The 17,417-nt window shown below is 30.8% G+C and overlaps 1 protein-coding gene across 1 annotated transcript in view; it reads right to left on the reverse strand.

The window, feature by feature from the left end:
• Positions 1-15,524, reverse strand: part of LOC145334886 (uncharacterized) — an 89,205-nt gene extending 73,681 nt beyond the window's left edge. Inside the window, exons 1-4 of the mRNA XM_080180500.1 lie at positions 15,309-15,524; positions 13,096-13,191; positions 11,444-12,022; positions 10,701-10,775 (exon numbers count right to left, since the gene is read on the reverse strand). Of these exons, the coding sequence (XP_080036626.1) occupies positions 10,701-10,775; positions 11,444-12,022; positions 13,096-13,191; positions 15,309-15,320 (762 nt within the window). The 5' untranslated portion in view covers positions 15,321-15,524. The remainder of the gene's footprint in view (positions 1-10,700; positions 10,776-11,443; positions 12,023-13,095; positions 13,192-15,308) is intronic.
• Between the last annotated feature and the right edge of the window lie 1,893 nt (positions 15,525-17,417).

Consider the following 17,417-nt stretch of genomic DNA (forward strand, 5'->3'; position numbering starts at 1 on the left):
TATTGATTGAAATATCTTACAGTAAAAAGAACTTATAAAAAGAGAGCGGTAAAAGAGTAATGATTTTTCATATCTAACAAAAATTAGAAGTTCAAACTTTTTGGACTTTTTACAACATTTCTTGCATATGTGAGTTCTTCTAATGTTATCTTAAGTATTTTGTCTTCTTGATAAGTAAATTATCTTTATTTAAGTAAAAACAGATATAATTATGTCCATTAGGAGCGCAGCCTTTAAACTGTAATAAAAGGACGGTCAAACGTACGGACGTGCTGACATTTAAATTCTTTGATGTTTTTTTTTTCAGGTAAAAAAATTTCAGACTTTTGTAGCCTAGTATGGCAACAAAAAAACAGCCGTTTGAGAACATTTATTGACAATAATTTATGATTTAATACTTGTGTCTGCTAGCAAATGAAGAAATTTTATGAACCTTAAATTTGAAATGATCAATAGCACACAACAGTCGAGGGAGGGAGGGGTCATTGGGATGTTTATTACACTGGTTCCCAAAGTTTTATAATAAAGTTATCTTATTAGTTATAAACTTTGGGGGCCGTTATTGAATTTTCATTAGATTGTAATTTTGTGTATCATCATTGGATATTGTCTTATCCCTTTAGATACCTGGTGGTGTGTCACTTTGTGTGTGTGAGTGTGTATGTGTGTGTGTGTGCGAGTGTGTGTGTGTGTGGAGTGTCACTTTAACGCCATTCCCATCATATTTATTACACACCATAAAATATAAAATTCCCCTACCCCCCCCCCCTTCACAAAACATTTTTTCTACCTGTTTTATTCCCCCCTTCCACAACCTATGTCCCTTTTAGTAGGTGTGTCGTAGTCTGACCGGAAAGTCCCCCCCCCCCCTCCCCCTGTTAAGCTTTAGTGCTATCATTATGTCACCATTATATTAAAGTTAAAAAGGCATTATCAACATTGAGTTAAACTGGAGATATAAGATTATAAACGTATTATTTACACGTATTGTCGAACAAAATAATGAATAACCACTTTTAAAAGGCTAAAATGTCAACAAAACGCCACCTTGTCTAACTGCGCGTTACTCATAAAAATTTGTGATATAAAATGCTATAGATAAAAATTCTTTGGATTGTTTTTTGTCGGGTTAGGAATGCGAATGAATATGTTCAGGTATCTTAAGGGATAAGACAATGGCCGATAAATTGAAGTACATATCCAATGATGATAGACAAAATTGCTCCTTCTGTAGATTAAAATTATTAAAGAAAAAGTTTGGACTCTGAAGGTTTGTATCAAAAGTATCAAGATTTTATAAATGAACAATAAGATTTATAAGCCAAATGAGAAACAGTGTTTATAAAACCTTGGGTACCAGTATAATTTTCAATTCAATGTCCCCCTTCTTTAAATAAGGATCATTTTGAAAGACAGAAACGTTGCGGGTAGTAAGACGGACAGCCGAACGTTAAGAACAATGTTATATACACTAGCTGCGCTACAAAGACAGGCGCGTGATAAATGGAACACTTTGTGTATATTTTGATTTGTGGCTGAAAATTTGTGCATTTTCGATGTTTAATGTTTGTTTTCAAATTTTGAATGACCCGTTTTTTAATCCACATTCCCTTTTATACCCTGTTAGGCTAGATGGCCTTGCGTTGACTACAATTTAAACTGTCTTTTTCGACCATTTTTTGTATAAAAGTCATTGTACCGTTTGCTTTTTAACATGTAAATTGGAATAAAGTTTCATTTCGACATACTAATAACACTAAGGGGTTAACAGGGGTGTGAATTATTACATTACATTTGAGAAAGGTGACTTTAGATTTCTTTTGGCCTAAAAGCTTTTTAACAACGATACTTTATGAAAACTTAAACATATTACCAAGTCAATTTAAATTATTAAACAAAGATATAAATTCTGATTTTTAAAGCATGAATAAACATAATAAAAAAACCATTTATACATGTACAATAAGGCTTCGAAAGTCCTACTTAAAAATCGTGTATCGCATCGTATTGTAGACAACTTCCCACAAATAATAAAATAAAAATCATAAAAAAAATCATCATTTTTTCATTTTAATATCCGTGAAAAGCTGTCTATAATACGATGCTATAAAAACTATTAATTTCCTTTAAAAAAAACTTTTAGGACAAAAATAAATAAAGCTATCAATGTATTTTTAGTATGGCAATGATTTTCAAAATTAAACTTTTTCACAATAAAACTTTTTTCTAATTCAATTAATGTTTTTTTTTCTCTCAGCGTAAATATTTTGATACAATTTGAATATTTCGAGGTATTATAAAATCCAAGCAGACTTTTAAAAGTTTTATTTAATTTGGCCTGGTTATTACACTAGTCCCACAAATTTTTATAATAAAGTAATCTTATATTCGTTAGCTTATTAACTTTGGGAACTTTTATCATATTTTTATTTGTTAGTTCATTAAGTTGAGTGTCCAAACGTTTCAACCTGTAATTTTAGTCTACAGAAGGGGTAATTTTGTGTAACATCATTGTGGTTGTACATCAATTAATTGACCATTGCCGTATCCCTTTAGATCTCTGTGTAATGTAGAGGCATAGCTACTCTATGATTAGACTTGGTTGGTATGTCTGTATTCTTTGACAAAGTATTACTGTAACTTTCTTGTTTATTTGTGGATTTTAATATTTTAAAAAACATAACATGCCTAATATAAAAAAAATTAAATTTTGTGATTACTGTTTATTTCAATTTTATTTTATTAATCTGATTTTAACTTTTTTATAATCCTTTTATTAAAAAGATTAAAAAAGCTAAAATCTTTAAAATCTCTAAATTTAACCTTTAGGAATTTCCTCCGTTCAAATCAAGAGAAAAAATTAAGGATTCTATACTTAAAAGTAAAAAATTGAATTAGCTTTGATAATAACTGTCAGAAACGCAAAGAAGATAAAGTATAGAATAGAATCCAGGTAGAAGATTCTGCCTGGCTAGCCTGAAGTAAAATTGGAACTTTTGAAAGACCAAAACGGCTACAAGGCTGTTAGTAAATAACATGATTTCAGTAATTCTTCAGAAAAAATATTCAAAATAAATTTCTTTTCCAATGATTTACTAAAAGCCATGTAGCCAAGAATCCAGCTTCCTCTTCCCTATTCACAATGGAATAAAAATGAATTTAATGTGCATATTAAGCCTTAAAAAAATAATTATGTAAGAAAATTTACAAAAAAATATTGGTCTCAGTATTTATATTATAAAACTAAGTTGCGCTCTTATGTTTCTTATATTAGATGTTGATACAAATTAAACTTTTCTAGTTTTGTCCAACTAGTCATTGTGATTTGTACTTTATCATTATTGTCTTTACTGCGCAAGTCAAAGATTCCTTCAAATTTCCCAGAAATATTTAGGGTTTTCATTTCTATTCCTCCTTATTCTATGCAGAAACGTAATTATTTTTTGTCGCTTTGATCTTAGTATCTCGCTAACCACTGAACCGATTGGGTTATCCGTTTTGAAAAATCTGTATATAGGCCTCGAGATGGTTTTAGGCTAATATTATTTAAAATTGAAAACTGGGATGATTTGAAACTGACAAAGGCTGATTGTCTAATGGGTGTCAGACCCCCAAATTGTCCAACTGTATCGTATAAAGTTCATGTTAATGATATTGATATGACAGTTGAACGTATTTTAGCAAACTTTTTGCAAGCTCACAATTTGAAATCTATCCCCCCGCGCCAAAATTTTTGGCCGGAAAAATGTTCACTAATTGAAATATAATCCAAGTTATGCTTTTAAATTGGCCTCTAATATGGTGTAACTTCATTTCTGCATATGTTTAATATTATTAAATAATCTGCGATTTATCAAAACTGCAAAAATTGCAATGTCTTTTGCAATGTCTTTGAGATAAGACATTGGCCGATAAATTGATGTACATCCCCAATGTTGATACACAAAATTGCTCCTTCTGTAGATTACAATTTGAGGTTGAAACGTTTGGAGACTTTTAACTTAATGAACCAACCAATCATAATTCAATTACTTTCATCATTGCAGATATGATAATATGCGAAACTGGATGAACACCCATAATATCATTATTTTAATTTTGATTTAATCAGTCAATGTATAAGATATTTTTTTATGGCCCAAGGCAGAATTTAGGCTTTTTTAAAAGGTCTATATCCCACCCCCAAATAAAAGGTTGAAATTTGTGTTCTTTAAGATCTCAGAAAACATTTAAACACAGGTATCCTTAAATTTTAGGGTAACTTTGTAATGCTCTTGGGGAAAGTTTTAAGCCATTTTATGGATAAAAATTCTAAGTAAAATTGTAATTTATAAAAAGCTTAATTTTAGCCTGCTATAAAAGGTTAAAGGAATTACGCAAGATTTCTCAAAAAAACATAAGTTCAACTAGAATAAGTTTAGGCATAGAAATATTCTTTGTACAAAATGTTCAGAATATCATATCCATTCTAAGAAAGAAGAGCCTAGCTCATTTAAAACTTAAAAGAATATTACCCAATTAAATGTTTTTTTTTCTAAAATTTGAGGTTACAGGAGGGGAGGGAAGGTTAGAAAAGGGAATTGGAAAGGAATGGGGAATAATCATAGACAGATTTCCACGATTATGAAAAGGAACAAGATTAATTCCAGTTTTGTTGGTCCTGAGGGGCCAAAGTCACGGCCCAACAAAATTTTGAATAATTTCATGATAATTTTTTTATTATTTGTAAATAATTGCCTGTAATACGATACATGATTTATTAGTAATCCAGCGGATATTAATCGGTTTCAAAGCCATACTGCAAATGTTTTTACGAATGCCGTTCCCTGATCTAGCATGGGAGGTGAGAGGTATAATTGAAAAATACTTTAGAAATTCTCCTGGGACCTTTTTTCAAAGTAAAAGTCAAACTGTTGAAAAAACTGTTAATTAATTTATAATATCCACTTCAAAGCAGAGACGGGCGTGCATAGACTTTTGCCAAAGGGGGTGGGGGGTTGTCAGCCCTGGGGGAGAAGAGTTTTGAAAAGGGAAAAGGCAGGCCTTCTTTTTTGAAGTTTTTTTTTACCTTTTTAAACCCTCCCCTTCCCCTCTGCACGCCCCCGTTAGCGCAGCTATGACAAACTTCATTTTTTAAATAAGAACAGTAAATTGTTATACAGGTGTTTTTAAAGTAGTTATTATCATTATACTACAGCATGCATGAATTGTTTGTTATCGGTAAAGAAACGGAGACGGAAAAATTGTTACTAATTTTTTTCTTATAATTAATTTTACATTTATTTGTCAAGTAAAGCCATTACCTAACTTTTTTTATCATAAAAAATAAGAAAAATTTAAAGAATTTAGGCTGAATTCATTATGAAGTATTGAAAAAATATTAATTAGTCCAGATAAGGTTAAATAACAAGGTAGTGAAAGATAGAAAGGGGCGGAGCCTCAAGTCAAGATTTTATGGATTTACTTTCAGGTATCTTAAGGGATAAGACAATGGACGATAAATCTCTATACATATCCCCTATGATGATAAACTAAATAACACGTTCTGTTTATTAAATTTTTTTGTTGAAAAGTTTCAAACCAACCAATCAAAATTCCCTAAAAGTACTCGAAGTTTTTAGGATTATCATATAAACTTTGGGCACTGGAAAAAATTACAGCTCAATGTCTTCTCCCTTCTTGATTTACATAAAACACAGTAAGATATTTTTAATGTATTGCTTTTTTTGAGCATCACCTTTTTATATTTCCCCCCTGTCAGTTTTGTTATAAGTTCATTATAATATTTAATTTTCTTAACATATTGGTCAGTCAGAACAAGCAGAGAGGGAGGGGACATTGGACTGGAAATTACACTGGTACCCAAAGTTTTTTAAGGGTACTTTCTTTGAATTTTTATTGGTTGGTTCAAGTCTAGTACTACTTCTAGGGCTGCTTTTGCCTATCAACATAGGGAATATCCCACGTAAGATATTACTACCAAAAAACTAAATCTACCATATACTACAACGCTAATCTCAAAATGAAATATCTTGACAATGGTCTTTTACTAATAGAATAACTATATTTAACATTTTTTGATTTTATAAAAAAATTGAATTATAAAAAGGTGAATCATATATTTATATATTCCCCCAAAAAGTTTTGCTAAATCAAGGTATAATATATTTATATATATGTATAAAATTTGTATAATTCTTTAGTAGCGAAGCTACTATAATGTATGTTTATATGTATAAACCGTACGTCTAAAAATAAAATATTAGTTAGAAAATTACTTTCAATTTTAGTTTTAAAAAGATTTTTTTTTTTAATATTAAGTTGGTAATTTTTCTCTTGGAAGGGTGAGTTGATACCTTTTCTGGATCTATAAGAAGCTTCACTGTAAAGGAGAACCAAATCAGTCCAGCGGGTACCGAGATCTTATGGTACACACAGACAGATTTACATCATGTTACTTTTATATAATTATGCTTCACATATTAAGATTATTTTGTTATATGCGCTACTTTCGGGACTTAATTGTTCTTGTTTTATACCTGATGGGCTGTACGTGCACGGTGGCGCTGTGGCGTAGGAGCGCAGCTTTCATTTTTACTGTTATATGCATAATAAAAATCGACATTAGCTTTATTTTCTTATGGGTTAAAATAAATTTGCCTTGCGGGCGGGAAAACTTTGGGGTGGGTACAAGGAGGGAGGGGACAATGGACCTGAAATTACACTGGTACCCATAATTTTATAACCCCTTTATTTATATTCGTTGGCTCAAAAACTTTGGGTACTTTTATTGAATTTAATTAGTTAGTCTAAAAAAGTAGTTTCCAAACTTTTCAAATAAATAATTTAATCATTTTTTGGGGATGTAATCTTTTGATTATTGAAAAACTTTGTTTTAAAATCAAAAAGTTATTTTTTTGCAATATATTAAATGATTTTGGTGACATATTTTCAAAATCATTTTTCCTCTAAAAAAAACGAACAATAATCCTTTATTTTAAACGTGAAAAAAAGGCATAAAAATCAAATTTAGTATCTCGATGATTTTTTTAGCGCATTTGTAATAAAGATTTTAAAATGACTGTATAGTAAAATGTTAAATCTTGGAAAGGACAGTCCATTTGAGATTAATTGAAAAACGAACAATAGACTATAATACAGCAAAAGCAGAGGAAATTTTAAGAGGTTTTAAGTTAATTTGTCTTAATTTGACAACTATTTGATTTCAATAAAACTACTGAAAACAGTCCTATGAATTATGGAGAAAAAAAAGAATGTACTGTCCTTTCAAGGATGATAGAAAATTTAGTTTTACAATCCATAAACGGGGATGAGTTACATTTTCATACAGCTCCACCAGGGATCTTAAGGGATAAGACAAAGGACAATAAATTCATGTACATCTTTAATGATGATAAACAAAATCAAACTTCTTGGTTGATAGTTTAGATAGTGAAGGTTTGTAAAAGTCTCCAAAGTTTTAAGCCAAATGTTTGTAAAACTTTGGGTACCTCCATCTTACAATCCCCTCCATCCCTGTACAGTTCTTAGCATTATCACCAAAGTTATTAGCATAAAAGTTATCATTAAAACAAATTCGCATAATTTTTCAGTGATATTTTGAGATTTATTGACATAAAGCATCTGTTTTATGATTAAGAAACGAATTATTATTTCAAATGAAGAAAAAATAGTTTCAAAATTTATGCTTTTTAAAGAAATACTTTTGAAAGTCGAATAGGATTTAAAGCGCTTGTAAATATGACCTAAGAGTCTTAAAACCTTTGTTCAAAAAAGAATGAAATAAATTTTATTATAATTTTTTCATCGAATTTTAGCCAATTTGATCATCATAAATTAAGCGCAAAATTTGATTTTTTCAACGGCGAAAATTCTTTTAATTTAGGTCTTTCCGTTAGTTTAGTGTATGCTGGCGGCTACGCCCCTAGAGGCATCTTACAAGAAAGACATCCTGTTACTTTTTGCATAACTTTTCATAATTTTCTTCGTTTTAAAAAATAATTTCAAAGATTTCTTTTTTTTATTTTCAAAGATTTTTCCTAAAAATAAATTTATTTGTGATATAATTTACTAAATATTAAAAAATAATGTAGGTAAATGTAATAAATTGTTATACATCCATCAATTAGTAGAAAATAAGTATGAATTTTTAATAATGTTACATATATTTATATTTCCCCCAATTTTTAAAAACTATTTCTATACTTAGGTCTGTCCGTCTGCAAGTTCATCTGTTACAGCGTTATGATTCCCGAGACGATAGGGTATACTTCAAATGTCATTATATTTGAACCTGTTTATGATTTTGCTTTGCTTTTATAGATGTTGTCATCCTTGTTTTTGCTTGGTAGTGTATTTGTTGTTTATTTTTATATTTTCCGTTTATATATTTCAATTCTTTCGGTTTCATACATTTAAAGCAATTCTAAACCATAACAGTAAAACATATACGTTCTTTTCTTCAAGATTTGATTTTTTTTTAGAATATAGAATTACATATATCCTTATTTCAAAGTAACAGGATGTCCAACTGTGTTTGTGTCTGACAGTCTGTCTGTACCGAAGGATCTTGCTCAACGCTGAACCGATATGGTTCTCCTCTACAGTGTAAGTTCTCATAGGTTCTGGGAAGGTTTATAACTATTTTGGGGCAGGGTATCTCAACCCTCCCAAGAGAAAATAAATTGGAAAAAAATTATCCTTTTCCATTAAATGCTCCCAGAGGCCTCTAGGGGCGTAGCCGTTACTGTATAATATACATATCTCCATATAGAATTACTATATAAAAGCTAAATACATCTAAATATAAGAAAAGCCTTAAGAGTCTAAGAGACTTGTATGAAAATTTAATAAGATCAAAAACCGAAGATATTACAGTCTATATATCTCCCTCCCTTTCTCTCTCTCTCTCTCTCCTATCTTCCTCCCTTTCTCTTGCTCTCTCTCTCCCCTCTCTTCCTGATTTTTCTCGTCAATTTTCCATTATGTTTCATTAATTATTCCAGTATAGGAAAATGCTTATATATATATATATTTAGTATCACTATCAGGGATGTAAGAGGATAAGACAATAGCCGATAAATTGATGTACATCACCACTGATGGTACACAAAATCACCCCTTCTGTAGAATACAATTAGTGGTTGAAACGTTTGGATATTTAACTTAATGAACTAACCAATCAATATTCAATAAAAGTTCCCAAAGTTGTTCATAATTTTAAGATTTTTGGGACTAGTGTGGTATGTGAAAATGGATGATAAATAAATCTGTGCATAAAATTTTATTTTGAAAACAAAAAATATCTAAATTTACAATGCCTATATTTCTGAATTTAGGTAAAATTCTTGCAAATCATAACAGAATAATTCTTTATTTTTTTTCGTTCCCCTATTTTACTTCAAGTTAACTTACTATCATGTGTATATATTGATAGAAAAATGGCAAAATTCAAGAATATTTTATACAAACAAGAATGACAACATTCAAAAGTAGCAAATCAAAAAAAATAGGTAAATCTTACACTGGTTGATCATTATTACAAAGAATCTTTAATAAATTTTCAACTGTCTATCTTGAATTTCAGCTGATTTAACAGACAGACGAACGGACAGACAATTACTTTTAAAAGTTACCATGCCATTATAAAACAACAAAATAAAAAAAGCAAACTGTTTGAATTATTTTAAAAATTTGTAAGGTGAAAAAAAGATAATTAACACAAAATTCCTTTCAAATGTTCTTTAAACTATCTTGTTAACTTTTACCCCAAAGAGACATGCCCACACACACACACACACACACACACACACACACACACACATACTCACACACACACAGCTATCACAACATGAAAGAAAAAAAGTAGATTTATTTCAATTTCTAACAAACTACGAAGAAAATGTCCCAAGTAAATGTTAAACTAATTCTCAAAATCTCTTTTAGTAGCAAAGCTACTCTATAATTTAGAATGTTCGTCCGTTATTTGGGAAAAATTTGATTTTCTCACCCGCTGATAAAGATATACAGCTATTCTATTCTATTCTAAATTTCTTAAAAAGATACTTCATAATGTGTTTGACTTTATCTATTATTTGCAACTTATGGATGTTGTCATCCTTGTTTAGTCTCTTTTGCTATCCCCTCTGCTATGCCTAGCCTATCTATCTATCTAATTTTGGGGCTTAAACTTGAAAAGGCCATGATCTTCAAACACAGAATGCTAGATACAATTTAACAATTTCATTTTTTCCCCTTTTCATGAACAAAAAAATACGTTTTTCTCACTCATCCAATTCTGTATTTAAAAGGTTAGATTTAATGTAACAATAGAATTTGTAAATTAGGAATAGTTATTTATCGCATGAACAGCTTTCCACGGATATTAATATGAAAAATTAAAGATTAATTAGTAACAAATTATCATTAATATGATACAATACACGAGTTTTCGAATTTTCATTTACTTGAACATTCATATAACTAATATTTTGAAGAAAAAAATTCAATATGAAAGTAGCTGTGTTTAGTGCTCTAGGAAAATGGGGATAGATTAAAAAGTGATAGGATATAGGGTATTTCCTGGCGTCAATAGAATAGGTAGGCCAAAAGCAATGACACCTATCCCCATTTTGCTAGGGTTCTATAGACAGCTGCTGAAAACCGGTTTATGTGCTTACCTTCCATCCAGCTGAGCTGTTGCTGTCCCCCTTGTCCTTGAAGTAAGGTATGTTCTGTACCATCCAGTCGTACACCTGGTCAACAAAAATGATAGGTTAGGTTATATTGGATAAAGGGTAACTCCGTAATGTAAGGCCCCCCCCCCCTCCTCACAATAACTTTCAGTGAATCTCACAAGGAAGTAAATGTATGGATTTCCCTCAAAGTGCCTTGTTGAACACAAATACCCCCCCTGGTTATTTTTAAATAAATTCAAAATATGGGGAGGAGAGGAAGGGGTAGTTTTTCATTTGTTTATTTATTACTTTAGGCCAGGTTAGGTTACAATAGGTACTGCCAAAAAATATCCCAGCCCATTATTTTTGATTTATTTCAGAAATAAGGGACATTTCAGTGCTCGACTGGACCTTTGTGGGAATTTTCAAATGTATATTTTAGTGATTTGGGGAAAATGAATTTAACTTTCATTGGCCTATCCGTATTACAAACATTATTAAACTAGATAGATTAAATATGTAAATTATTTGTAAACTTAATGACACCTTGATATTAGCAAAGTATTTGATAACAATTTAGATGCAAGATAGAAGGACAATAGGTGATAATATAATCTTTCCAGTATGTTTATAATGCGATGTTAGACGCATTGTTAAATTATGTTTTTTTATAATTTGTTTTTTCTTTATGAACAGGGAAATTTAATTGCCATTGTCCTATCCATAACTATAAAATTAATCCATACCTGACTCAATGTTAACCGCTTTTCAGGAGAGCTTATAATGGCCTGTGTGATCAAATCAGCGTAGCTCAAGTTACCCCAGGCGTTGCGACGGCTGGTCGACTTTTTCGAGCCCGGCGGGCCGCCGCCGCCCGCCGAATCAATCCCCTGTCCGCCTTTTGTGGCCGTCGATGTTTGCGTTGTTTGGATCATTTGATCGGGACTGAAGCCCATTGGGGTTGTGGGCCCGCCATCGCCTCCGGCGGGGAACGGCGAGCTCTGGGGACCACCAGCGCTGTACGGCGCCCCAAAGTCGTCATGACCGTCCATGTAGTCACCGTTGGGCCGGTGGTGGTGACCGTTTTCATGACCGCCCTGCAACGGCACCCCGTCCTCGTCATAGTCCAGCTCTCCGCCGCGATGGTGAATTCTTCCGCCGGCTGCAGCCACAGCCGCGGCCCATGGGTGTCGGGGATCGAGAACCTCGGAGGGTGAGAGGCCGCCCTCGCCACCCCATGGCGGGGGACGGGTTTCGACGCCCATTGTGTCGTGTGGACTCATTACTTTGCCTGACGTCCAAGCTTTTATATCCTCTTGTAAATTCTAAAACAAAAAGATAGTTTTAATCTTTTATTTAAAAAGTACAATCTACATAAACAAGGCACTAAAAAACAAACAGACATAGCATATAAGCTATATTTGTAGAGTAGATCTTCTACTAAAAATACTTGATAAGTTTTCATTCTATAGAAATACTATCCATAATTTTGTTTAAATATATTAATTCTAAGCTATTTTCTTTTCGAAATTTTTTTTGGTTTCTTAGATCCATTAACTCTTAAAGACAGCACATTTTAAGAACAAACCGATATGTTTCACCTTTACAGTGTAGCTTTTTACAGGTCCTGTTATATTTTTTACGATTTACAAAAAAGTATCTATTTTTGAATATTGACTTTCTTTATTTCCTCATGAGAGGTAATATTAATGATTTTCAATATATAATATCATCAAACTGTTTTAATCTTTTTTTTAACATGACATAAACGTTTAGTAGCGAAGCTACTTTATAATAAGGATAGATATGTTAGTTTGTCCTTCAAATGATGTTTACAAAAATTGTACAAGTGGGGTTAGTCATTTATTTGAAATGTCGATTTCTCTTGAGAAGATGGTGTTACCCTCCCACAAAATAGTTATAAACCTTACTAGAATCTTTTAAAAGCTACATGTAATTGAGAACCATATCGGTTAAGCGGTTAGCGAAATCTTTCGGTACACACACACAGACAGACACAGATCCTGTTACTTTTGTGACAGATTGTCGTTTGACTGATATGATTTTACTTGTTATATATATATATATATATTATTGTATAATATGCTTAATTAATTTCATTATACTAAATGATATAATAATTATTTTATGGTGATAAAAACACTTTTTTTAATCCAATTACAAGATATGTGAAAGTATATATATATATATATATATATCATCGTTGCTACTCTGAGAGGGAGGGAGGGGACATTAGACTGTAAATTACGCTTGTACCCAAAGTTTTAATCTTATAGGAGACTCAAAATTAAATTAAGGTCCAATTTTTAAACCAATAATTATATTCTAGAGAAGTGAATATTTTGTTTATCATCAATCATCATGGGGCAAAACTGACCTCTTCTTTGATATCTAGATGGTGATGTTGTGGATGGTGTTGAGGTGCTGTGCTGTGCCCAACAGTCTGCAGTCCACACTGGTCCAGTGGTAACTCCTAATTTAAAAAAAAAATATTTATTGATTTTTTTCAATCGCGCGGAATTCATTGGTTTAGCGCGCTTCATATTTCCGAAACATGCACATTCAAAAAAAATCTCAAAGAACGTGTCCTAACTTTTGTGATTTGTTTTTTTAGGAATAGCTAGTCGGTGCTTTTAGTAAGTAGTAGATGTAAAATGATTCATAGAATTCAGATATGTAATCGTTTTTTTGTAGACCTCTTATTTTTGAAGTAATTTAGGTTTTCTTAGATTAAGTTGGTTTTAAGGTACTAAAACGCAACAAAAAAAGAAGAAAATTGCCATTACGAACAAAAAATAGTAAGATCTTTAAATTTACATCTTACTTTTTAAATTCTGTTCAGTAATTATTGAGAGAAAAAAATGTATTTTGTTGAAGCCCAGTGAATAAAAAATTTGAGAACTTTGGAAGCTCGTCATGAATGGGTTAAGAAAAAATCACTAAAGTTAGGACACGTTCTTTTCTGACAAATAATACTTTGCATCATGCTAAAATAGACTTTAACTAGAAGAAAAGTTAGAAGCAAAAATAATTTTAAATTTTGATTTTTCTTAATAAAAACTACCAATTCAATAAAGGTTTTTTTCCAATTTAAAAAGTTTTATGAAAGTTATCTTATACGTCATTTATTTGTTTATTTAAATCAATTCCTAAAAATTCATTTTCAATAAAAAAACCCGTCAATTAAAAGATTTAAAAAGAATACGTTTCCTTTCGTAATTACTAATTTAAATGATTTCTTTTGATTTCTGAAGATTTTTATTCAAATGATTATTATCCGTTTTTTTGTTTATTTATTTTTTTCTACCTATTGAAAACAAGATTAAAAAGCGTCATAAGTCGCGCATTTTTACAACTTGTTTTTTTAATGAACAAAGTACAGTAAATTGTTATAAAGTAATAGTAGAGAACATTTGATAATAAATGAAAAGGAAAGACAATTTAGGAAGCTATTGTCATAAAACCTAAAGAGAATTGAATGTTTATAACACTAGTCCCCGAAATTTTATAATAACGTTTTCTTATTCGATGACTTAACAACTTTAAAGAAGTAAATTTTGATTGGTCCGTATTATTAAGTTGAGTGTTCAAACGTTTCAACCACTAATTACAATAAACAAAAGTAAAACCAGTAAAATTGACGGACGGTCGAACAAATCCTAATTATAATCTAGCCACGCCACTTCAAAATTAAAATAAATTTGGAAAAATCTTTGAAATGAAATTAAAATAATCCGTCTATTAATAGAAACTAATGAATACGGATTATTATTAAAGAAGCGTTAATTGTTCTTCAGAGGGGTGGTCCGTTCGTTTGTCTGTCCGTTTGTCCGTCGTAGTACAACAAGGTAAATGACTATAACTTCCTTATTTACTGGCAGATTTAAAACATTTTCTTTTCTTATCATATACAAAATAAGAATATAAAAAATTGATAAAGCTTTAAGACTAGATTAATAAAATCATTACTAGAATAGTGTCTTTTAACTTGATGTTAATTCAAAAAGTTTGACTTTATGGTATTAATTAAAAGTGGTCTTTACTGACTCAAAAGGAAGGGGACAATTGACTGTAGATTTCACTGGTACCTAAAGTTTTATAACAATTTTATCTTAATTGTTAGCTTAAAAACTTTGGGTAATTTTATTGTTTGTTAACTAAACTAGAAGTGTCAACTAATAACTAAAATCTACAGAAGGGGTAATTTGTTAATCATTATTGGGCATGTGTAACAATTAATCGTCTATTGTCTTATCCCTTAAGATCCCTGTTGATTATCAACAAAGCGATATTCTAATAACTTTTAATAATCCTTTTTCTTAAATATTTTGAAAGAATGAATTGAAAAAAATCCATAAAATCGACATGCATAAACAACTGAAAAGTCAGCACAATGCTTCTTAGATTAACAGGGGGGGTTTTATGGATCTAAAGGGATAAGACAATGGATGATAAATTGATACACATCTCCAATAATGATTAACAAAATTACTCCTTTTGTAGATTTAAGAGTTTTAGTTTGCAACAAACCAATTAAAACTCAATTAAGTACCCAAAGTTTTCAGCTAACTAAAGACTAAATGAACCAACCTGCATCATCATAATACAAGGAAACCTTTTTTCACAAAAATTCGATAAAAAAAATTATCTTTCACTTGTTTTCATTTTCACGTATTTTTTATATCAAAATCCTTAAATCAATTATGTGCTAAAATTCACTTTTTTTCTGTTCAATTTTTTTGTTATAACAAAATATTGTTTTTTTTTCACTATATTTTATGAAACTGAAACAGTTTTTTTATCTAAAAAATGTGATATATGATAAAAATTGTAAAAAAGGGGGCTTTTATTGACTCAAAACATAACTTTTTCTAAAATTATTAAAAGATTATTTTTCACTTTTAAAGATATTTTTTAAAGCTTTTTCATAAAATTTAAAACAATAGAACAAAAATCAATTTCATATATCGCACTTTCCTAATTTTTTTTTCTAGAAAAAAATCACTTTTAATATTAAAATTACTGCTTATTCATAATAATAATGTTTCTGCCACTCATAGTATTGGTTGATAAATGAATAATTAATAATGTATAAATTGGCTGAAGGAACTCCGTGAAGAAATTCACCGCCTCGCAATTCTCTGTTTAATTGACTGAACGCAATGTTAGTCCTTAAAGTCCGATAACTCGGGACGGTACGGCGGGGTGGGTTGTTACACGCACACACACACACACACACACACACAGGGTGCGTGCACAGAGATTTGTAGGGGGAGAGGGGGAGGGGGATTGGGGGAGAAATTCCGATATTTTATCCTTTCCCCCTTTTGGATTGTAACTTCCATATTTCTCTTCCCCCCTCCCACTTCCACTTATTCTCTTCTTAAGTAGAGTATATACAAAACATCTACATTAAAAAACAGCAAATAAATAAATTTTAAAAATTTACCTAAATATTTGTTATGATTACTTCAGAATTAAAAAAAAAAAATTTTTGATTGTCGATATGTCCATAAATCTTTGAAAACCCGGTTAAAAGACAAAAAAAATAAGAAATCTTCATGTTATTCCCCGTCAGGTTTTAGACTATTTTATGTAAATAAAGGGGGAGAAATGGAAAGCTTAGAAATGAAATTCTTTTTCAAACATTTGTAACTTAATAGTAAAGAAATATGTTTAACATTTGCTGTTTATTTTTTTGGCTCGAATAAAAAAATACCATTTTAGCGGCCCTTATTCTCTCGAATTCCTTCCCCTTTTTCTCTGTTCTGAAATTTCCACCCCCAGAAATGTTTCAACTTACTACGAGCTCTATCCGCCATAGTAAGACTGTCTGATCCAAAATTTATACCAATAAATACAATTTTGTCCAAAAGAAAAAATGCAACAACAAAATATTAGTATTTTCGGGGCTTTTTTTGAAAAGAACAATAAATTATAATAAATTAAAGTACAGTAATTATTTCAATTCATTAATGTTGTTAAAGAAATTGGTGAGGGAGGGGCCATTGGATTGTAAATTTTCTGACCAAAGTTTATATTACATGTCGACGGCTAACCGAGGTTATGAAAGTACCAAACTATGCATATAATTATGTGAATATGTGTACTAATATATTTTTTTGTATACATATCTATATACCTAACTCGTTCTTCAGTTTAAAACTCTTTGGGATTACATTGATTTATGGCAAGTCAATAAAAAGAGCAATCTTCAAACTTTTCCAATAATACTTTTTATTTGCAACTAGCGGCTATACCCCCCTAGAAGCCTTTAGGGGCATTCAAGGTGGGAGGGGGATAAAAGGGAAAAGGGTGGAGATATCCTCCAAAATTTTTTTAAAAAATCTTCCATGGACTTATGAGAAGCTTCACTGCAAAGGAGAACCATATCGATTCAGTGGTTAGCGAGATCCTTTGCTACAGTCAAATAAAAGCTTACTACTTTATATAATAGTACTAGCGGCTGCGCCTCTAGCATCTAGGGGCTCTATATTCGAAGGGCTAAATAAGGGCAGAAAAATAGCTTAAATCCATACCCAGACTTATTTTAAAAAAATAAAATAGCCTAAAACCATCTCAGGGCCTATACAAAGCTTAGCTCTAAAAGAGAACCATATCGGTTCAGTGGTTAGCGAGACCCTTTGCTACAAAAAAAAAAGCTTATTACTTTATATTATAGGATAACATTTCATATAT

This window comes from Acartia tonsa, chromosome 13, assembly GCF_053477335.1.
Source record: "Acartia tonsa isolate MP-2025a chromosome 13, ASM5347733v1, whole genome shotgun sequence".
NCBI lineage: Eukaryota > Metazoa > Arthropoda > Copepoda > Calanoida > Acartiidae > Acartia > Acartia tonsa.